Source organism: Lethenteron reissneri, chromosome 39 (genome assembly GCF_015708825.2).
Source record: "Lethenteron reissneri isolate LAM-NWPU_2019-01 chromosome 39, ASM1570882v1, whole genome shotgun sequence".
NCBI classification, from domain to species: Eukaryota; Metazoa; Chordata; class Hyperoartia; order Petromyzontiformes; family Petromyzontidae; genus Lethenteron; species Lethenteron reissneri.
Window position 1 is genome coordinate 11,678,303 of NC_083817.1, and position 23,259 is coordinate 11,701,561.

At 45.2% G+C, this 23,259-nt stretch overlaps 1 protein-coding gene across 1 annotated transcript; it reads left to right on the forward strand.

Moving 5' to 3' along the window:
- Positions 1-1,827: 1,827 nt before the first annotated feature.
- On the forward strand, positions 1,828-16,667 carry LOC133351901 (trypsin-2-like). Its single transcript, XM_061567484.1, has 5 exons — positions 1,828-1,955; positions 10,737-10,896; positions 11,488-11,747; positions 13,790-13,923; positions 16,421-16,667. Exons 1-5 carry the CDS (start codon positions 1,916-1,918, stop codon positions 16,568-16,570), a joined length of 744 nt encoding a protein of 247 aa, XP_061423468.1. The 5' UTR covers positions 1,828-1,915; the 3' UTR covers positions 16,571-16,667.
- Positions 16,668-23,259: the final 6,592 nt, after the last annotated feature.

A 23,259-nucleotide genomic window follows, 5' to 3' on the forward strand; every position in this document is an offset into this window, starting at 1 on the left:
TATAAGTGAAATTTGTGAATGTGTTTCTGTTCGAAATGTTTAGCATACTTCCCGACATGCAACCAACTTAATATTAAACCTTCAATTCCTTTGTGCGATTTAAAGAATCGAATCTTGGCGTGATTGAGTCATATTTTAATTTTATTTAATGAGTTTTCTTTTCATTTGTATATGTTATGTTTTTAATTTTTCAGAAGTTTTTAAATATATTTTTCCCCCGGGCAACGTGGGGTATTTCCCGCTACTAGCAGTATATATCTATTGTTTAGCACAAAGTACTCATCTGACAGAGTGCCGTGGTGAGGCCTCGTCTAGATTGCCCAGCCATCCGAGGCTGGGGGCTGGGCCGCTACCCCCCCCCCCCCACGCTACAATAATCCTGTCTAAGCGCTATAATTTTTTAATCTACCGACCCTATAATAGTAATTGCACACATTGGGGTGGGAGGGGGGAGACAATAGGACGTGACACTTTGATGAATTTACCTCAGCATTGCGTGTAGATTTTTTTTGCATTTTGAACGCGAGTGAGAAATCCCCCCACCCTCCAGCGATGGCATGCGTTGCCAGGGGCAACTCCTGTCAGTATTTCAAGCATGTGCAATAGCGTGCTTGGTCGTGTGCAGGTAGGCAAAAGTTAATTAATCAATCAAGAGCAATCGCACAAAAACGCGACTTGAACTACTTGAAAGTTTACGGATGGGAAAACGGAATAGCCTATTCCCACCGCGGGGCTTGGGGCGTGCTGCCCGGCAAATTTTTTTCAACATATACCCCACCGTCTGAGAGCCAAATCCCTCGCAAGCGTGCGTGCGCAGACGGACGGACAGATAAAAAAATACTTTTAGATATAAGAATATTTACTCTGCAGGACTGGATATGCACATTACAGGCAGTTCTCCCTTAACATTCTCACTTCCCAGTAACTTAAGAGCACGGTGTAGTTATTGACGAGTGTGTGTTGAGTTGTAGTTAATAATCGTACTTTGTGCACCACTGCCAACGCAGCAGCAGCAACATCAAACAATCTGGTCAACTGAGACGTGCTCGGAGCACCGATCGCGGACCAAGCGGTGAAGTTTGTGACAACGCATCCATCATTATTATTGTTAACATAATTTGGGTGGAGCGGTGATGCAGTGGTAGTTTCTGCACTGCGCTATAAACCTGGCAAAACCCCGAGTTCAATTCCCAGGCACAACTAACATCAGTGACGGTCGAACAGCCCCCATGACTTGAAAGTCGTTGCGAGACCTTCATCCAGCAGTGGATGGCACACTAATTGAATTCTAAAGAGCCATTTACAAATCATGAAAACGAAAATACGAGTCTTCTAGGTTCTTTCGGTAAAGTCACGTAGAAGGGAGTAATAAAATAATAAAAATAAAACATAATAAAATAAAATAATTCTTAATCAATTTTATTATGTTTTATTTTTATTATTTTATTACTTCCCTTCTACGTGACTTTACCGAAAGAACCAAGAAGATGATTCCCTGCAGTCACGAAAGCTTTAAATCGAAAATACGAGTCTTTTAAAGTAAAGAACAGCATATAATGTTTCTGTGTTAAGGCAGTGTGGACGAAAAACGTGGCGATATTTGTAGTTTGTGCTCATTTTCTTCTCACTCTTTTGCCATTTAAGGGAAATGTATCTTCAACTTGACAGGAACACCACATTGGAAGGCGCGCATATGAACAAATAAAAAGCGCTTGATACGGTTCTGATAAGCGGTTCTGGCTATTTCATTATAGGCTGGGAAAATATTGATGGGTTTAATGAGGCTTCCACATGGCATTGGGCAGCACAGAATATACCGGACAAGGCCACGAGATAAGGTGGAGCTGCCGGTTGGGATATAAGGCGACTCTGAGCAGCAGCTCAGCATCGTCTTGCTCACGAACCACAGATAAACATGCACGGGCTCATCCTCGCTCTTCTCGTGGGTGTCGCTGGTGAGTTCCTCCAGAGTCTCTCTGTGTGTCTTTGTTTGTCTTTGTCTTTGTGTCTTTGTCTTAGTTTGTCTCTGTGTATCTGTGTCGGGAGCGATAGTGCAACGATAAGCGTGCTGCGCTACAAACCCAGCGACCTGAATTTGATTCTGACGATTATCTGAACCAGTCTTGGTCTCTCTTAGGTAGAGTACCTGGTTCGATGTGTAAACATCGATAGCCTTTTTCATAGGTGCTACTTGCTAACAGCACTTTCCCAAGCAGTCTGTTAAGGCTATACGTGGGGATCTTTGTCTGTCTTGTATAAGTTTGGGGAGTGGTAGTGTAGCAGTTACCGTGATGTGCTACGAACCCGGTGACTAGAGTTCGATTTTGAGCTTACGGCTAAACATTAGTGGCGAGCGATATGTGATCCAAATTATTTTGGTGCTATTAAGAATGGTCATTGTCCAAAACGTAGTCTATGATATATTTTTGTAATTTAAGACAGAACCCCTAATGACAAGCGTGGTGAAGTATGGTCAAACAACCACCATGCATGTATGTTGAACTTATTTCGCACCGTAATAAACACAAAACGCAGTTTTAAAGAAACGGCCAACACATCGTGGGGAGGCCTTCATTCTGCATTCGATTGGCAAGGGGCTGGATATTATTATCATTGTATCACTATAATTAAAACAAATATCTTGCCGTGGCTACATAGAGAGCAGCAATAGTGGTGCAGAAGTCGGTGCGCTGTGCTATGGTAACCAATTGCGCGGGTTTGAGCTTCCTGCAATGTTGCACAACGGCTGTCGCCCATTTGTATCCGAAAAAAACGTTGTCTCGCCTCATCACCGATGGCTTTAATTTTGAAATCCTTTATATTAAGTTCACTTGCTTGCTTGCGTGCTTGCATGCTTTTGCGTGCTTGCTCGCTTGCTTGCTTACAACCGTGCAAATCTTTCGGTCGTTTTTTAACCCACTTCCCGTGATCCAATCGAGCTGACATTTTGCACACAGACTCGTTGTGCATGACAATTAATTTTCGTGAAATTCCAAAATTATACACTGTTTAGGGAAAAACAATTAATATTTAATTACCAATTGCTTAATGGTGGCAGACAATCATCTGACCCATAGGTGACAGCCATTTCAAGCCAGAGGACGAGAGGACTCTAGCCACCACGCATATAAAGGATTTATAGTGAAAAACTTTGTTTTTACGGGTTAATTTTTTACTCATTTAGCCTCACCGTGAAACGCTCCTTTTTAGCCCGCAACGAGAGACGGTGAGGAGCGAGATGGTGATGACGATGGTGTCGATTTTAATCGTCCGATTAGCACGGTTGACTACGTACGGTGCGACAAGAAGTTCAACATATAACGCCATAGCTCTTTTTCTTGGTTCTTTCGGTAAAGTCACGTAGAAGGGAAGTAATAAAATAATAAAAATAAAACATAATAAAACAATTCTCACGACGTTTCGGCCACAACGCAAGCAGCCGTCCTCAGGTGAAAACCAGGTCCGTCGAGGCGACAGAGTCTGAATGAAACAGCACACGGGCTTGGAGCATATATATAAGCTGGGCGCATTGACAAAGGAATTTGCATATCAACAGGAATTTAGCATATTTATGGGAAATGCAGGAATGTAATTAGTACTGCATATGCATGTGCATTATGCAGGATTAACAGCATCAAAGGGAGCTGCAGTTACTGCTGCTGCAGTAGTTGCTGCTGCTGCAGTTTCTGCTGCTGCTGCAGTTGCTGCTGCTGCTGCAGTTGCTGCTGCTGCTGCACTTGCTGCTGCTGCTGCACTTGCCGCTGCTGCTGCACTTGCTGCTGCTGCTGCAGTTGCTGCCTTATCCATTTTAATATAACACTATGTATTATTCTACCCACCCTAATGTGTATCATACTGCTATATGTTTACTGTACAATTACGACACCATACATTACTCTGCACACTGCACCATGCCAGTGAGTGGAACGCGGTCTGAAAGTCACCGTTAACATGAACACAATCAGTTAAGATCCAAAATGGTTTATTACGTCCTTCCAATGATTGCTAAGCCAGAATCCATCTTCTCGGTTGAAATTGTCTCTGTGTTTGTATATGTGGATCGCCTCATGAACGAATCTCTCATGATAGCCAGATGGCTTGCAGAGAACCTCTGTCTTGGAGAAGTCAATGTCATGTGAGCCCACTGAATTGTAACAGTGATCTGCCACGGCTGAGGTGTTTGTCCTACCGTGTTTCAGGTCTGCCTTATGTTCACGGATGCGGTCCGAGACATGTCGTTTGGTTTCTCCAATGTAACTGCTACCACAGAGGCAACTTAGTTTGTAGACGCCAGGGTACTGTATGTCTGGAACCACATCTTTTACAGACGGGACCAGATCACGGATTTTATGTACTGTGTTGAATCGGACCTGGATCTTGTGTTTAATCAGGATTTTGGAGATCTTTTTTGTGACCCCAGCAATGTAGGGTAAGGTGATGGTCTTGAAAGGCTCCTCAACAGGATCCTTCTTGATGGTTGGAGTGATGGCTTTGCGGATTGTGTAGTCGGAGTAACCATTAGCCTTAAGAGCTTGGCGTACGTGTTTGAGTTCACTGGAAATGTGTTCATGGTCGGAGATGCATTGGGCTCTATGATATAGAGTCTTGATGAGGGAATTCTTCTGGGATGGATGGTGGTGGGAATCCGGTTTTAGATAAGCATCAGTGTGGGTGGCTTTCCTGTAGACAGAGTGGCTCATTGAACCATCAGGTCTCCTTTTGATTAGGACATCCAAAAAGGGTAGCTTGCCATCATTTTCGACTTCCATGGTGAATCTGATGGCTGGGTGTATGGAATTGATGTGGTCGAGAAATTGGTCTAGAGCAGGCCAGCCATGTGGCCAGATGACAAAAGTGTCGTCTACGTACCTCTTCCATAAGGTCGGGCGTAGAGTGGCAGTCTGGATGGCGTCCGTCTCAAATTTCTCCATGAAGATGTTGGCTACAACCGGAGATAGGGGGGAGCCCATTGGGGTGCCCTCAATTTGCTTGTAGAAGGTTCCATTCCAGGTGAAGTATGTATTGGTTAAGCAGTGTCTCACCAGGGGGGGTACCCCAGCATTCAGTCCTTGATGAACCAAGTCTTCAATGATTGCGATGGTGTCAGGCACAGGCACCTTGGTGAACAAGGAAACCACATCAAAACTGACAAGCAGGTCGTCTGGGGACAGGGCAATCCCCTTGATTGTCGATACCAGGTCAGTAGAGTTTAGTACTGCAGAGGTGGTTTTTCCAGTGAAAGGCCGTAGGATTTCGGACAAAAAACGAGCCAGTTTGTAAGTGGGGGAGTTGATAGTAGAGACAATGGGACGAAGAGGTGTATCTTCTTTATGTATCTTTGGCAAGCCGTACAATCTTGGTGGCCTGGCTGCAGAAGGTTTCAACGAGAACTGTTTGGTCTGATCAATTAATGCGGTTGAAGCAGAAATGATGTTGTTGGTTTTGGAGACGAGGCTGTTGGTGGGGTCTCTTTTTTTTTTTTTTTTTTTTGTATAGCTGCCATCGTTGAGTAGTTCTTGAATTTTGTTGTTGTATTCTATTTTGTCCATGATGACAGTGGCATTGCCTTTGTCGGCTGAGAGGATGACAATGTCATCCCTCTTTTTTAATTGAGCTAATTCAAAACGCTCATCTTTGCTAATGTTGCTAGCTGGCATCTTAGCGTTTTTGAGGGTTACAGAGATTTCAGATCTTGCTACGTCTGCAGCGATGTGACTCAAGCCCTTGAGAGCTACATCTACTCGAGCAATTATATCATTAACTGGTATGTGTCTAGGTGTGACTGCAAAGTTTAGTCCTTTAGCTAAAACGGATTTCAAACCTTCAGAAATAGGACTGTTACTGCGATTAATTACGACTTTGTTAACATCTAGCTTTTCAATGTGTGGGTCCGGTTTCTTGTTTGAGAGGCGGTTGAATTTGGAAATCAAGTTGTCCTTACATTTAGTCGACATAGCGGCAGCTGAAGAGGCAGTAATTTTTTCCACATGTTCCCAATCCGATGTGGACATTGTTACACTCAAAGATAAGTGTGATTTGTAGAGTGTCTTGTCTAACTGATCTAGTTCGGTGCGCGTAAGTCTGATTTTCTCTGAGATAAGAGCTAAACTAGTTCTAGACAGAATTCGTTTCGCATTAGAAGAAGTTACAGCAGCAGATGTTAGTGTAAATGCGTTTGGTATTACCTTAGAGTCGCGGCATCTCTTCAGAAAGGTGAGAGACTCGATTAGCTGAGCCTTCTTATCCCGGAGCTTGTTGAAGGATCTCAAAGTTATGTGGAAACCCTCCCCGTAGAGGCGGTTAAATTTCGATTTAAAGCTTTCGTGACTGCAGGGATTCATCTTCTTGGTTCTTTCGGTAAAGTCACGTAGAAGGGAAGTAATAAAATAATAAAAATAAAACATAATAAAACAATTCTCACGACGTTTCGGCCACAACGCAAGCAGCCGTCCTCAGGTGAAAACCAGGTCCGTCGAGGCGACAGAGTCTGAATGAAACAGCACACGGGCTTGGAGCATATATATAAGCTGGGCGCATTGACAAAGGAATTTGCATATCAACAGGAATTTAGCATATTTATGGGAAATGCAGGAATGTAATTAGTACTGCATATGCATGTGCATTATGCAGGATTAACAGCATCAAAGGGAGCTGCAGTTACTGCTGCTGCAGTAGTTGCTGCTGCTGCTGCAGTTTCTGCTGCTGCTGCTGCAGTTGCTGCTGCTGCTGCAGTTGCTGCTGCTGCTGCACTTGCTGCTGCTGCTGCACTTGCCGCTGCTGCTGCACTTGCTGCTGCTGCTGCAGTTGCTGCCTTATCCATTTTAATATAACACTATGTATTATTCTACCCACCCTAATGTGTATCATACTGCTATATGTTTACTGTACAATTACGACACCATACATTACTCTGCACACTGCACCATGCCAGTGAGTGGAACGCGGTCTGAAAGTCACCGTTAACATGAACACAATCAGTTAAGATCCAAAATGGTTTATTACGTCCTTCCAATGATTGCTAAGCCAGAATCCATCTTCTCGGTTGAAATTGTCTCTGTGTTTGTATATGTGGATCGCCTCATGAACGAATCTCTCATGATAGCCAGATGGCTTGCAGAGAACCTCTGTCTTGGAGAAGTCAATGTCATGTGAGCCCACTGAATTGTAACAGTGATCTGCCACGGCTGAGGTGTTTGTCCTACCGTGTTTCAGGTCTGCCTTATGTTCACGGATGCGGTCCGAGACATGTCGTTTGGTTTCTCCAATGTAACTGCTACCACAGAGGCAACTTAGTTTGTAGACGCCAGGGTACTGTATGTCTGGAACCACATCTTTTACAGACGGGACCAGATCACGGATTTTATGTACTGTGTTGAATCGGACCTGGATCTTGTGTTTAATCAGGATTTTGGAGATCTTTTTTGTGACCCCAGCAATGTAGGGTAAGGTGATGGTCTTGAAAGGCTCCTCAACAGGATCCTTCTTGATGGTTGGAGTGATGGCTTTGCGGATTGTGTAGTCGGAGTAACCATTAGCCTTAAGAGCTTGGCGTACGTGTTTGAGTTCACTGGAAATGTGTTCATGGTCGGAGATGCATTGGGCTCTATGATATAGAGTCTTGATGAGGGAATTCTTCTGGGATGGATGGTGGTGGGAATCCGGTTTTAGATAAGCATCAGTGTGGGTGGCTTTCCTGTAGACAGAGTGGCTCATTGAACCATCAGGTCTCCTTTTGATTAGGACATCCAAAAAGGGTAGCTTGCCATCATTTTCGACTTCCATGGTGAATCTGATGGCTGGGTGTATGGAATTGATGTGGTCGAGAAATTGGTCTAGAGCAGGCCGGCCATGTGGCCAGATGACAAAAGTGTCGTCTACGTACCTCTTCCATAAGGTCGGGCGTAGAGTGGCAGTCTGGATGGCGTCCGTCTCAAATTTCTCCATGAAGATGTTGGCTACAACCGGAGATAGGGGGGAGCCCATTGGGGTGCCCTCAATTTGCTTGTAGAAGGTTCCATTCCAGGTGAAGTATGTATTGGTTAAGCACTGGAAAAACCACCTCTGCAGTACTAAACTCTACTGACCTGGTATCGACAATCAAGGGGATTGCCCTGTCCCCAGACGACCTGCTTGTCAGTTTTGATGTGGTTTCCTTGTTCACCAAGGTGCCTGTGCCTGACACCATCGCAATCATTGAAGACTTGGTTCATCAAGGACTGAATGCTGGGGTACCCCCCCTGGTGAGACACTGCTTAACCAATACATACTTCACCTGGAATGGAACCTTCTACAAGCAAATTGAGGGCACCCCAATGGGCTCCCCCCTATCTCCGGTTGTAGCCAACATCTTCATGGAGAAATTTGAGACGGACGCCATCCAGACTGCCACTCTACGCCCGACCTTATGGAAGAGGTACGTAGACGACACTTTTGTCATCTGGCCACATGGCTGGCCTGCTCTAGACCAATTTCTCGACCACATCAATTCCATACACCCAGCCATCAGATTCACCATGGAAGTCGAAAATGATGGCAAGCTACCCTTTTTGGATGTCCTAATCAAAAGGAGACCTGATGGTTCAATGAGCCACTCTGTCTACAGGAAAGCCACCCACACTGATGCTTATCTAAAACCGGATTCCCACCACCATCCATCCCAGAAGAATTCCCTCATCAAGACTCTATATCATAGAGCCCAATGCATCTCCGACCATGAACACATTTCCAGTGAACTCAAACACGTACGCCAAGCTCTTAAGGCTAATGGTTACTCCGACTACACAATCCGCAAAGCCATCACTCCAACCATCAAGAAGGATCCTGTTGAGGAGCCTTTCAAGACCATCACCTTACCCTACATTGCTGGGGTCACAAAAAAGATCTCCAAAATCCTGATTAAACACAAGATCCAGGTCCGATTCAACACAGTACATAAAATCCGTGATCTGGTCCCGTCTGTAAAAGATGTGGTTCCAGACATACAGTACTCTGGCGTCTACAAACTAAGTTGCCTCTGTGGTAGCAGTTACATTGGAGAAACCAAACGACATGTCTCGGACCGCATCCGTGAACATAAGGCAGACCTGAAACACGGTAGGACAAACACCTCAGCCGTGGCAGATCACTGTTACAATTCAGTGGGCTCACATGACATTGACTTCTCCAAGACAGAGGTTCTCTGCAAGCCATCTGGCTATCATGAGAGATTCGTTCATGAGGCGATCCACATATACAAACACAGAGACAATTTCAACCGAGAAGATGGATTCTGGCTTAGCAATCATTGGAAGGACGTAATAAACCATTTTGGATCTTAACTGATTGTGTTCATGTTAACGGTGACTTTCAGACCGCGTTCCACTCACTGGCATGGTGCAGTGTGCAGAGTAATGTATGGTGTCGTAATTGTACAGTAAACATATAGCAGTATGATACACATTAGGGTGGGTAGAATAATACATAGTGTTATATTAAAATGGATAAGGCAGCAACTGCAGCAGCAGCAGCAAGTGCAGCAGCAGCGGCAAGTGCAGCAGCAGCAGCAAGTGCAGCAGCAGCAGAAACTGCAGCAGCAGCAGCAACTGCAGCAGCAGCAGAAACTGCAGCAGCAGCAGGAACTACTGCAGCAGCAGTAACTGCAGCTCCCTTTGATGCTGTTAATCCTGCATAATGCACATGCATATGCAGTACTAATTACATTCCTGCATTTCCCATATGCTAAATTCCTGTTGATATGCAAATTCCTTTGTCAATGCGCCCAGCTTATATATATGCTCCAAGCCCGTGTGCTGTTTTATTCAGACTCTGTCGCCTCGACGGACCTGGTTTTCACCTGAGGACGGCTGCTTGTGTTGTGGCCGAAACGTCGTGAGAATTGTTTTATTATGTTTTATTTTTATTATTTTATTACTTCCCTTCTACGTGACTTTACCGAAAGAACCAAGAAGATGAATCCCTGCAGTCACGAAAGCTTTAAATCGAAATTTAACGCCATAGCTGTCAACCCGTACGGTTTATCCCGTATTATTGTACAGGGAAATTGAGTTTTCAGGTCCATACGGCATTCAACTATTTCAAAACGGGCAAAAACATGTGTCTATTTGTTTGTGTTTCTCCCTTGTGATGGGACTTTGTAGGATGAACGTTGATATTTATAAAGGGCATGGGTGACCAATAAGGTCTGAATTGGGCTGTAATAAGGTAGACACTGACAAGGGGTTGACAGGTATGCAACACACATCCGTCTGGCAATGACAGTGGGGTGATGTGATGGCGTTGATAATATTTGTGCAAGTGATAACTATTATTATTTATAATATTATTTTAATACAGCTTAATTCATGCAAATTGCTGCTGTAGAATGTGCAAAGTGCCTTTGCGCAGATTTGGCACAAAGGCCCAGGGAAACCCACAGACAGACGCGTGGGAAACAGAACAGACGCCAACAACTTCCCAAGCTTTGTGGCCAACATTGGGGTGTTCGAGCAACTCCAATTTTGGCGATGATTGGGATGTTACTAGCAGTGAGACTGCTTTCAATGAAGACAACGACGATGATGAGGAATGTTTGGTGGATGCAAGTGAATGGACCTGGACATACATCGACACGACGGTGTGTATGTGCTGGCCACCCACCCCCTCGTGTGCCGTGCCGGCCTTCATAGGTGCTCGCTAATAGCACTTGCCCCAGCAGTCTGTGAAAGCTCTCCTGGAGGATCTTTGTCTATGTCTGGCAGCGGCGACCCCATCCATGTATGAGGACCACATCGTGGGTGGCTACGAGTGCGCTGCCCACTCGCAGCCGTGGCAGGTGTCCCTCAACATCGGATACCACTTCTGCGGAGGCTCTCTGATCAACAGCGAGTGGGTCGTGTCTGCCGCTCACTGCTACCAGACGTGAGTGTGCTGCGCGCTGTGTGCGTGTGGGTGACTGGGTGGCTGTATATAATTTCGTTACATTTGCAATTTGCAATTGGTATCTAAATTACACACCTCAAAGAAATTGGTCATTCGTACATAAATTACATAAGTCAGCAATCTGAATGCGTTTTGCCCATCTCTGCGTGGTGGCGTGATGCTCTAGTGAGGTTTTGACTTGTCACGGCACTGCAATCTTCATTACCCATATTACATTTCTCAATGGGCACTGAGGTGTTGCTCAACTCCCGTTAACAGCCTTGAACCAGTGGTGTAAATTCCAAATTCCAAATTTCGTGGGCGAGTCTCTCCAAAGGAAAATCACCCTACAAAGTCGTAGCAATCTTATCAATCTCAGAGGGGAGATGGGCCAAGTGAACCCCAACCGTAATTTTGAACATGGAGCGATTCATTTGGGAAGATGCTCGTTGTGCCCAGCGTGATAGCAGTAGGGAATAATTATAGTTGAGATGAGATGCGACGTAAGGCGCCGAGTTGCAAAGTCATTTAAGAGCCGTATAAATGCAATTCCTCATCATTATCCTCGTCCCTCTCCTCCTCCATCCCCAGCGCGTCCCGCATCTCCGTGCGCATCGGCGAGCACAACATCTTCGTGACCGAGGGCACCGAGCAGAGGATCCAGGCCTCCAAGGCGATCCAGCACCCCCAGTACAACTCCTGGAACATCGACAACGACATCATGCTCATCAAGCTGTCCTCGCCCGCCACCCTCAACCAGTACGCGCAGCCCATCGCGCTGCCCTCCTCCTGCGTCAACACCGGAGTCATGTGCACCATCTCCGGCTGGGGCGAGACCCAGACCAGCGTCGGTGAGGATGCACGGCGCTCACCGCCCCCCTACCCACCCCCCTTCTCCCCATTCTACTGCGGCAGAGACGTGAAGGGAAACGGGTTCAACATCTGCCCCCATGCAAATCGGACACGTGCTTCTAATCGGGAGAGAGAAGTTGTTAACTAGTTAACGCAGCCACGTCACGATTGGGCGGTTACAATTACTTGTCGAGTATTGTTGTATGCAGTGGGAAACCGGAGTGCCTGAAATTAGGGGATAACACTTAAACACCTAATCATGGATTTATATAATTATTGTACAGAACTGTTCAAGTTCAAGTTAATTTATTAGGTATAGCCCTGTGAGCCATTCGGCTCTTGAATCGGGTACAACCGCAACAAACAAAAAACAAAAACATGAACAAAAAACATCTTAAAGTGAATATGTGACTAAGTGCAAACAGAAAATCCAAGAAAAGACAGCAAAATATTGCAGAAAAAAAACACCGTACACCAACGCTGTGTGCAAAAATCCTAGTGGGATGCAAGTCAAACAACAACAACAACCACAAGACAACTTAGATTAAGGCCATCAGTCTAACTCTGTACTACAACAAACAAACATGGCTAAACCAATACACTTTTCGAAATCACCCAAATAAAGCCATGAAAGCAATGAAAAAGCAATCATAGGAACTGTGACGGAATTTTCACAATAAATGGCATAAACAACATGTACTACCAAAACCCTGCAGCCATAGCTGGCTGCATGAGTCACTCCACAACAGCAGGAGCATCAATCAGAGTATTATAATTTTTCAATGCACCTTTAAGATCAGCACACTAAATCAAAACACAGGTCATACTTTGTAGCGATCATCCGGAGCGAAACATTTTATTTTAGGCCACTGAATAGCACTGGCAGCTAGGGGTGTAAACTCCTCTAGAGCAGTTTTGAGTGAAGATCTCATAGGTAGTGACTCAAGTTTCAATATATTGGCAACAGCATTCCAGACCCTGGGGGCATCAATAGCAAAGGCCCTTTCTTCAGTATATGTACGGCAATAGGGAATATGAAGCTGGTAAATGAGTGTAGACCTTAGGTCAAATTTGTTCTTTGAAACAGAGAGGAGATCCAGCAGGTAATCTGCGGATTTTTTTGCAAGTACATCATGAATAAATAATATCTGGTGCACAAGCCGTCGAACATTCAGTGATGTTAAGTTTGACCCAATGTAGAAATCACGGTGGTGAGTCCTATATGGGCAGTTCAATGCAAATCTTAAGGCCAGTACAGTACTTGGGGCTGATTTATACACAATGTCACAGTAATCAAGTAGAGGCAGTATGGTAGCTTTTATCAATTCCAAACAGAACATAGGGGGGAAGCAGTGTTTGTGTCGATATAGAAAACCAATTTAAATGTTTGTCTTTTCCCAATATAATCAATGTGATCTTCAAAATTCAGTTTTGAATCCAGGATGACCCCAAGATACTTATAGATCTTGACTTGCTCTATTTGATCATTATTTAAGGAATGCAATTGGGGGAAAATAACTTCCCGCTTTAGTCCTGGTGAGAAGCATAGCACCTTGGTTTTGGCAGGATGTAGGACTAGTTTAAGAGCAACTAGCTGATGTTGTAGTTTGTTGAAATCACTCTGGAGCTTAGCAATCACGTCATCCGGAAAGCGGCGAGCAGTAATCAGTACCGTGTCATCTGGTAATTTTTTAATTTTTTACTGTGTTTTCGGAAAAACCGAGGGAACTTATTTTACTAAGCAGGATGTTGTGGTCTACTATATCAAAAGCTTTGGACAAGTCAAGAAAAAGACTGGCACAAAGGCCCAAAACGCCAAGCGGCCAGCAACACACCGCGCTACTGAAGACGTCGCGAACGAGAGTGAATACGTTTTCTCGAATTGAGCAACGTAGCGAGAGACACTGACAGCGAATTCCTAAGCTGCAGGCGGTGTTTTGACCCCGCAGCATGATAGGTTCGACGCGTCAGTGGCGGGGTGCCACCCTGTGCCGCGTGCTCGGCCTCGCCACCTCCTCGACCGGCGTTGTCTCCCCCACAGGCAGTCCCGACGTCCTCATGTGCGTCCAGGCGCCCGTGCTGAGCGACACCTCCTGCAGGAACTCCTACCCCGGTGACATCACCAACAACATGATCTGCCTGGGATACCTGGAGGGTGGCAAGGACTCCTGCCAGGTGAGACGGCGACATCGGAGCCGAAGGAGCTCGCTTGGATCGGAGAGAGTTGAGGAACGGAGAGATTCGGGAATCGCAGCGTGACTATAATTTGGGTTAATATCGTTTCACGTGAAAATTCTGCGCAAGAAGTAGTACGGTATTCATATAAAACGTGAAACAATGAAAACAGGGACATGTATATATGAATATTTGTATTTAAAAAGTATTAAGCCTAGCCTTGAATTTGGCAGGAAAGGATGGCCAGGGGAAGGGAATTCCAGACTCAAGCGACCAGAGGAATTGGTGAAAAATGTTACACGTTATTTGCTCTGTGAGTGCAATCATCGTGTGACCACACATTGAGTACGATAATAAGCTGCATTGGTAACATGTTCAAATGTGCATTGATATAATTGCACCCATTTGTAACATGAATACGACGTTCACTTGCTACTCCCTAGTGTCATCTGCTTGTAAAGTCAAAGCGATTTCCTGCTGTAATGACCATTGAGCCACTGGTGTTCACCTCACGTTTACAGCCCTGAGCATGGTGGAAAAGTTATTGGGCAATCACCGTTGACTTTCTCAGAGAAATGATGGGATGAGTCAGAATCAGAATATTTACTTATGCTGGAGGAACCGATGAGCTATAAAGCTCTCTTTTGTCAGATGTCCAGTCGGGGCCGGTATAAACGTTACAACAACAAACAATACAAAACACCGGTTTAACACATAGGCTTTCGTGACCAATATCATCCATAATATACGTTTTTGGTGTTAGATCGTGGATATACAGTGAGAGAAAGAAGTATTTGATCCCCTGCTGATTTTGTACGTTTGCCCACTGACAAAGAAATGATCAGTCTATAATTTTAATAGTAGGTTTATTTGAACAGTGAGAGACAGAATAACAACAACAAAATCCAGAAAAACGCATGTCAAAAATGTAATAAATTGATTTGCATTTTAATGGGGGAAAAAGTATTTGACCCCTCTGCAAAACATGACTTAGTACTTGGTGGCAAAACCCTTGTTGGCAATCACAGAGGTCAGACGTTTCTTGTAGTTGGCCATCAGGTTTGCACACATCTCAGGAGGGATTTTGTCACACTCCTCTTTGCAGATCTTCTTCAAGTCATTAAGGTTTCGAGGCTGACATTTGGCAACTCGAACCTTCAGCTCCCTCCACAGATTTTCTATGGGATTAAGGTCTTGTGCTTCTTCTTGAGCCACTCCTTTATTGTCATGCTGGAATACCCATCCACGACCCATTTTCAATGCCCTGGCTGAGGGAAGGAGGTTTTCACCTGAGATTTGACGGTACATGGCCCCGTCCATCGTCCCTTTGATGCGGTGAAGTTGTCCTGTCCCCTTAGCAGAAAAACACCCCCAAGGCATAATGTTTCCACTTCCATGTTTGATGGTGGGGATGGTGTTCTTGGGGTCATAGGCAGCATCCCTCCTCCTCCAAACACGGCGAGTTGAGTTGATGCCAAAGAGCTCCATTTTGGTCTCATCTGACCACAACACTTTCACCCAGTTGTCCCCTGAATCATTCAGATGTTCATGGAAAACTTCAGACGGGCATGTATATGTGCTTTCTTGAGCAGGGGGACCTTGCGGGCGCTGCAGGATTTCAGTCCTTCACGGCGTAGTGTGTTACCAACTGCTTTCTTGGTGACTATGGTCCCAGCTGCCTTGAAATCATTGACAAGATCCTCCCGTGTAGTTCTGGGCTGATTCCTCACCGTTCTCATGATCATTGCAACTCCACGAGGTGAGATCTTGCATGGAGCCCAGGCCGAGGGAGATTGACAGTTCTTTTGTGTTTCTTCCATTTGCGAATAATCGCACCAGCTGTTGTCACCTTCTCACCAAGCTGCTTGGCGATGGTCTTGTAGCCCATTCCAGCCTTGTGGAGGTCTACAATCTTATCCCTGACATCCTTGGAGAGCTCTTTGGTCTTGGCCATGGTGGAGAGTTTGGAATCTGATTGATTGATTGCTTCTGTGAACAGGTGTCTTTTATACGGGTAACAAGCTGAGATTAGGAGCACTCCCTTTAAGAGTGTGCTCCTAATCTCAGCTCGTTACTTGTATAAAAGACACCTGGGAGCCAGAAATCTTTCTGATTGAGAGGGGGTCAAATACTTATTTCTCTCATTAAAATGCAAATCAATTTATAACATTTTTGACATGCGTTTTTCTGGATTTTGTTGTTGTTCTTCTGTCTCTCACTGTTCAAATAAACCTACCATTAAAATTATAGACTGATCATTTCTTTGTCAGTGGGCAAACGTACAAAATCAGCAGGGGATCAAATACTTTTTTCCCTCACTATAACAAACAAAAAACCTTTATTAATACAAACCACGATAGGAGTCAACCTCCAACCAGGACTTGAACTCGCAACACCTTACGATTGACAGCTTCTTGCTCTACCGCTGAGCCACCAGATGCAGGAGACAGCTGCTAATCCCCGACCCCCCTGACCCCTGCTGCTGTCGCCACCGCAGGGAGACTCCGGCGGCCCCGTCGCATGCAATGGCGAGCTGCAGGGCATCGTGTCCTGGGGCCGTGGTTGCGCCCTGCCCAACTACCCCGGCGTGTACACCAAGGTGTGCAACTACAACGCCTGGATCGCGCAGACCATCGCGGCCAACTAAGCGTGGATCTGGCACACTACTCTACACCGCGACCATAATGATGATCATGACGATTGTTATGGTGTAACCAAATGAATAAAAACGTGAACCAATAATATTTATCTTGGTTTCTGTGTTTTTTATCAGCTTGTTTTTCATGGAGTACTTATTCAAAGTCAATTTCACAGTTTGTTGACTTTTAACGCCAAAAAGTCAAAGTGAATGCCTGTTTAAGAAGCAGGTAGTGTTCACCTCCTGTTTGCAGCTCCGAGCCAGTGGTGGAAATTCCACATTCCTATGATGGGTCAAGTCTATCCATAGGACAACCACTGTTGACATTCGAGTCGAGTAATAAATCAATCCCCAACCAGGAATTGAACTCCCAAACTTCTCATTGTGAGCCATGGTGATTGATTTATTGGTTAGCATATTGTATTCTGAAACTGGTTACTTCATAGAGGTCTTCTTGGGTTAGATCGCGTAAATATAAATGTGTCCTTAAACCCACCACCACCCGACACAGCCAATTAGTAAGGTTTGAGACTTAAACATGTCAATTCGTTACTAGTTCAGCACTAACCGGTGTGTTGGAGAGTAACAAATCTGGCTGTCGCCTGATGAGGCTGGATGTAATTACTGGCAAAACGTCGTACTCGAATTGTACGTGTTGTGGGTTTATACTCTCCAACACACCAGTGTGCTGAACTAGTAACGAATTGGCACGTTCTGTTTACATGACAAACCTTACTAATTGGCTGTCGGGTGGTGGCAGGTTTAACAACACATTTTTATTTACGCGATCTATCTGCAAAAAACATCTTTTTTTGATATTGTTCACGAAAGCCTACTCCGTGTTAAACTGGTCACCTTAGTCTGATTCTTGGCCAAGGCTATAATCAGTAGTAAGTGAAAGAACCATCACCAACCCACCCCAACCAGGATGGAGACGTTCAGTCAAACAACCCCCCAACGACTGACATGGGGTATATGGAGGCCTTTATCCAGCAGTGGTTTTACAAAGGTATTTAAGTTAATTTAGTGTACTATTCTTGGCTATATTCAATAACTAACGAGCCAAACGACAAGACTCATCTATTTTATTATATGTCGGATTCATATAGCGCCCTTCCCAGGGCGCTTTAAAATGCAAGCCGACGGCATTCAGTGGGGAGGTGATGGAATGAATGGAGGGACAAGGGGCTGAGAATGGAGCTGATGTTGCAGGGATAGGTAAGGCAGAATAAGGTGGAGTGTGATGGTGAGTGAGGGTGTCTGATGGGTGCAGCGTGAATGAGAGGGAGTGGGGTATGGGGCACATGCGTGAAGTTGTGAAATGGACATGTATGAAGGTAGGTGAATGGTGGTAGGGGCAGAGGTCTGGTGGCCGGATAGTCGAGCTGATGGAGGAGCACAGTGAAGAGCTGGGGGATATTACATACAGGATGCATGTGTAGTGCCTAAAAGTACACGTCACACGCTGAAGTCGGTGTACGCGCGCACGGCGTACAGTGGGAGCAAACGAGATAGAGGTGTTGCTGTTGCTTGGCGTGAGAAGAGGGCCAGAGACGAGTAGGGAGCAAATAAGGCCACGGGGCTCTGATTTGACTGGTTGTTGTTGTCGAGATGCGTGGCCGCGCTGTCTGAGAACGGTAGCAGGTGGCAGGGAGTAATTAAGGTCGCAGGGCGCTGATTGGCCGAGAGGTTGTTGTTGTCACTGAGTGGCGCCGCATTGTCGGGAAAAACATGCCAGGTGCCAGCGGGGGCTGGGGGCAAGTGGCGTCGCAGGGGATGCTCCAGATTAATTGAAGATTAATTGGCTCGGGGATAAAGAGAGGGGTTTTTGGAGGAGCCGGGAGTTCGCGCCTGGGAGAAGACAGAGGATGTAGGAGTCGAAGCAGCAGACCTAATAGCAGTAAAGAAGTGTAGGGTAGCAGTAGAGAAGTGTAGGGTGGCAGTGGAGAAGTGTAAGGTAGCAGTGGAAAAGTGTAAGGTAGCAGTGAAGAAGTGTAGGATAGCAGTGAAACGATGAAGCCATTAGGAAGCGGCTGGAGTGTGGGAAGAGAAGCTGATAGAGTTACAACTGAGTGTGACGGTGGAGTCGATAAAGAGCGGCTGAACTGTGGTGGAGAGAGTGGAGAGGAGAGTCGATGGAGGAGTGATGGGGAGCGAGTGAGGCCGGCGGAACGCGGCGAGCGAGCGGAGAGCGCAGAAAAGAAATGTTGATCGGTGTTAGTTGGAGGAGTGTTGATCGGTGTTAGCTGGAGGAGTTATTCTTTGGTTCTTTCGGTAAAGTCACGTATAAAGATAAAATAATAAATTAAATTAAATACTAGCATACGACGTTTCGATTGCAACACAAGCAATCATCATCAGGTATAAATTAAATAGAAACACAAATCTAGTATACTTAGAAATGTAATGTAATACAACAGAGAGTTGGATAACATAACAGTCAACACCCTATCTGGTTGATTACGTTCTTCCTGAGAATGTTAAATTTGAGAGAGGGATTAAACACAGAACCAGAAACATATAGACAGACATATAAGTAGACAGATATCACAGAGATACATAGAAAGAGAGCAAACATAGGCACAAAGAGAAACTACGCCTCTGTGTCGAGGCCTTAAATAGAGAGAGGGGGGCGGGGGCGGGGAGAGAGGGAGGGGTTAGAGAAATTAGCATATCAATGAGTAGCACGATGAGTGGTACGGTACGAAAGCTTGAAAAAATTAGGAGGCAGGGAGAGAGACACACTAACTTAACTAACCTAGCAAAAATTTCAAAATGTAATGCAATGCAACACAGAGGGTCGGTCAACACACAATTAACGCATAGCCTGGTTGATTACATTCTTCCAAAGATTGCTAAATTAGAAGTTAAGTGAGAAATTTGAAAAAAAACCAGGCTATGCGTTGTGTGTTGCATACTCCCTGTGGTGGTCCCTGCTATGTTAACAGCAGCGCATACTGCTGTGGTGGTACCTGCTATTACCACAGCAGAGCATACCGACTGTTGTGGACCCTGCTTTCACTACAGCAGTGTATACCCACTTTGGTGGTACCTGCTATCACAACAGCAGTGCATACCGACTGTGGTGGTAACCTACTATGATTACAGCAGTGCATACTGACTGTGGTGGTATCCTGCTATGACAACAGCAGTGCATGCCGACTGTGGTGGTACCTGGTTTCACGACAGCAGTGCATACCGACTGTGGTGGTACCTACTTTAACTCCAGTATTGCATATCGACTGTGGTGGATTCTGCTATCACTACAGCAGTGCATACCGACTTTGGTCGTACCTGCTTTCGCTACAGCAGTGCATACCGACTGTGGTGGTACCTGCTATCACTACAGCAGCGCATACCGAGTGTGGTGGTACCTGCTTTCACTACAGCAGCGCATACCGACTGTGGTGGTGCCTGCTATCACTACAGCAGTGCATAACGACTGTGGTGGTACCTGCTATCACTACAGCAGTGCATAACGACTGCGGTGGTACCTGCTTTCACTACGGCAGCGCATACCGACTGTGGTGGTGCCTGCTATCACTACAGCAGTGCAAAACGACTCTGGTGGTACTTGCTATCACTACAGCAGTGCAAAACGAATGGTGATACCTGCTTTCACTACAGCAGTGCATACTGTGGTGGTACCTGCTTTGATTGCAGCAGTGCATACTGCTGTGGTGGTACCTGCTATGATTACAGGAGTGCATACTGTGGTAGTGGTACCTGCTATGAGTACAGCAATACATACTGACTGTGGTGGTACCTGCTATGATTACAGCAGTGAATACCTACTGTGGTGGTACCTGCTAGCACTACAGTAATACAAGCTGACACTATCTATCTTTTTTTATAAGGGAAATGTGTGAATGTGTGTCTGTTTGAAATGTTTAGCATACTTCCCGACATGTGACCGACTTAATATTAAACCTTCGATTCCTTTGCGCGATTTAACGAATCGAATCTTGGCGTGATTGAGTTTAATTTAAATTTAAATTAATGAGTTTTCTTTTTTCTTCTTGGTTCTTTCGGTAAAGTCACGTAGAAGGGAAGTAATAAAATAATAAAAATAAAACATAATAAAATCATTCTCACGACGTTTCGGCCACAACGCAAGTAGCCGTCTTCAGGTGAAGAATGAAACACTGCCAAGCTTGGAGCGTATATATAAGCTGGGTTGGAGGTGGAAGAAGAGCGCCTTGACAAAATAATTTGCATATCAAGAGGAATTTAGCATATTTATGGGAAATGCGTAGGAGGTGGGCAGGGGGGGGGGTTTCAAAGTCATATTATGCCCATGCATTATGCAGGACTAGCAGCATCAGAGGGAGGGGGTAGCATTAACAAAGGGAGGGAATGTTAATAGTATGTAGAAGCCACGAAACATGTCAATGGGAGAGTGGGGGAAGGAGGCCCGCAGCGGAGCAAATAATGCATTCCCTGTGGAAAACACAAGATACACAGTCAATGCCAGTGAGTGGACTGTGGTCTGAAAGTCACCATAAACGTGAACAACAATCAGTTAAGATCCGAAATGGTTTATTACGTCCTTCCAATGATTGCTGAGCCAGAATCCATCTTCTCGGTTGAAATTGTCTCTGTGTTTGTATATGTGGATCGCCTCATGAACGAATCTCTCATGGTAGCCAGATGACTTGCAGAGAACCTCTGTCTTGGAGAAGTCAATGTCATGTGAGCCCACTGAATTGTAACAGTGATCTGCCACGGCTGAGGTGTTTGTCCTACCGTGTTTCAGGTCTGCTTCATGTTCACGGATGCGGTCCGAGACATGTCGTTTGGTTTCTCCAATGTAACTGCTACCACAGAGGCAACTTAGTTTGTAGACGCCTGGGTACTGTATGTCTGGAACCACGTCTTTTACAGATGGGACCAGATCACGGATTTTATGTACTGTGTTGAATCGGACCTGGATCTTGTGTTTAATCAGGATTTTGGAGATCTTTTTTGTGACCCCAGCAATGTAGGATAAGGTGATAGTTTTCAAAGGCTCCTCAACAGGATCCTTCTTTATGGTTGGAGTGATGGCTTTGCGGATTGTGTAGTCGGAGTAACCATTAGCCTTAAGAGCTTGGCGTACGTGTTTGAGTTCACTGGCAATGTGTTCCTGGTCGGAGATGCATTGGGCTCTATGGTATAGAGTCTTGATGAGGGAGTTCTTCTGGGATGGATGGTGGTGGGAATCCGGTTTTAGGTAAGCATCCGTATGGGTGGCTTTCCTGTAGACGGAATGGCTCATTGAACCATCAGGTCTCCTTTTAATTAGGACATCCAAAAAGGGTAGCTTGCCATCTTTTTCGACTTCCATGGTGAATCTGATGGCTGGGTGTATGGAATTGATGTGGTCGAGGAATTGGTCTAGAGCAGGCCGGCCATGTGGCCAGATGACAAACGTGTCATCTACGTACCTCTTCCATAAGGTCGGGTGTAGAGTGGCAGTCTGGATGGCGTCAGTCTCAAAATTCTCCATGAAAACGTTGGCTACCACTGGAGATAAGGGGGAGCTCATTGGGGTGCCCTCAGTTTGTTTGTAGAAAGTTCCATTCCAGGTGAAGTATGTATTGGTTAAGCAGTGTCTCACCAGGGGGGGTACCCCAGTATTCAGTCCTTGATGAACCAAGTCTTCATTGATTGCGATGGTGTCAGGTACAGGAACTTTGGTGAATAAGGAAACCACATCAAAACTTACAAGCAGGTCGTCTGGGGACAGGGAAATTCCCTTGATTGTCGATACCAGGTCAGTGGAGTTTAGTACAGCAGAGGTGGTTTTTCCAGTGAAAGGCCGCAGGATTTCAGACAAAAAACGAGCCAGTTTGTATGTGGGGGAGTTGATCGTAGAGACAATGGGACGAAGAGGCATATCTTCTTTATGTATCTTTGGAAGGCCATATAATCTTAGTGGCCTGGCTGCAGAAGGTTTCAACGAGAACTGTTTGGTTTTATCAATTAATGCGGTTGAATCAGAAATGATTTGGTTGGATTTAGTAACGAGGCTGTTGGTGGGGTCTCTTTTTATTTTTGTATAGCTGCCATCGTTGAGTAGTTCTTGAATTTTGTTGTTGTATTCTATTTTGTCCATGATGACAGTGGCATTGCCTTTGTCAGCTGAGAGGATGACAATGTAATCCCTCTTTTTTAATTGAGCTAATTCAAAACGCTCATCTTTGCTGATGTTACTAACTGGCATCTTAGCGTTTTTGAGGGTTGCAGCGATTTCAGATCTTGCTACGTCTGTAGCGATGTGACCCAGGACCTTGAGAGAGCCACATCTACTCGGGCAATGATATCATTAACTGGTATGTGTCTAGGTGTGACTGCAAAGTTTAGTCCTTTAGCTAAAACGGATTTCAGACCTTCAGAAATAGAACTGTTACTGCGATTAATTATGACTTTGTTAACGTCTAGTTTTTCAGTGTGTGGGTCCGGTCTCTTATTTGAGAGGCGGTTGAATTTGGAAATCAAGTTGTCCTTACATTTGGTCGACATAGCGGCAGCTGAAGAGGCAGTCATATTGTCTACATGTTCCCAATCCGATGTGGACATTGTTGCAGTCAAAGATAAGTGTGATTTGTAGAGTGTCTTGTCTAACTGATCTAGTTCGATACGCGTAAGTCTGATTTTCTCTGAGATAAGAGCTAAGCTAGTTCTAGACAGAATTCGTTTAGCATTAGAAGAAGTTA

What these genes read in the sequence shown, in the direction of transcription:
- LOC133351901 (XM_061567484.1), top strand. Translation starts at nt 1,916, where the DNA reads ATGCACGGGCTCATCCTCGCTCTTCTCGTGGGTGTCGCTG. An exon ending in CGAGACCCAGACCAGCGTCG is followed by an intron (nt 11,748 to 13,789) that starts GTGAGGATGCAC and finishes TCTCCCCCACAG; the next exon opens with GCAGTCCCGACGTCCTCATG. An exon ending in GTGGCAAGGACTCCTGCCAG is followed by an intron (nt 13,924 to 16,420) that starts GTGAGACGGCGA and finishes TCGCCACCGCAG; the next exon opens with GGAGACTCCGGCGGCCCCGT.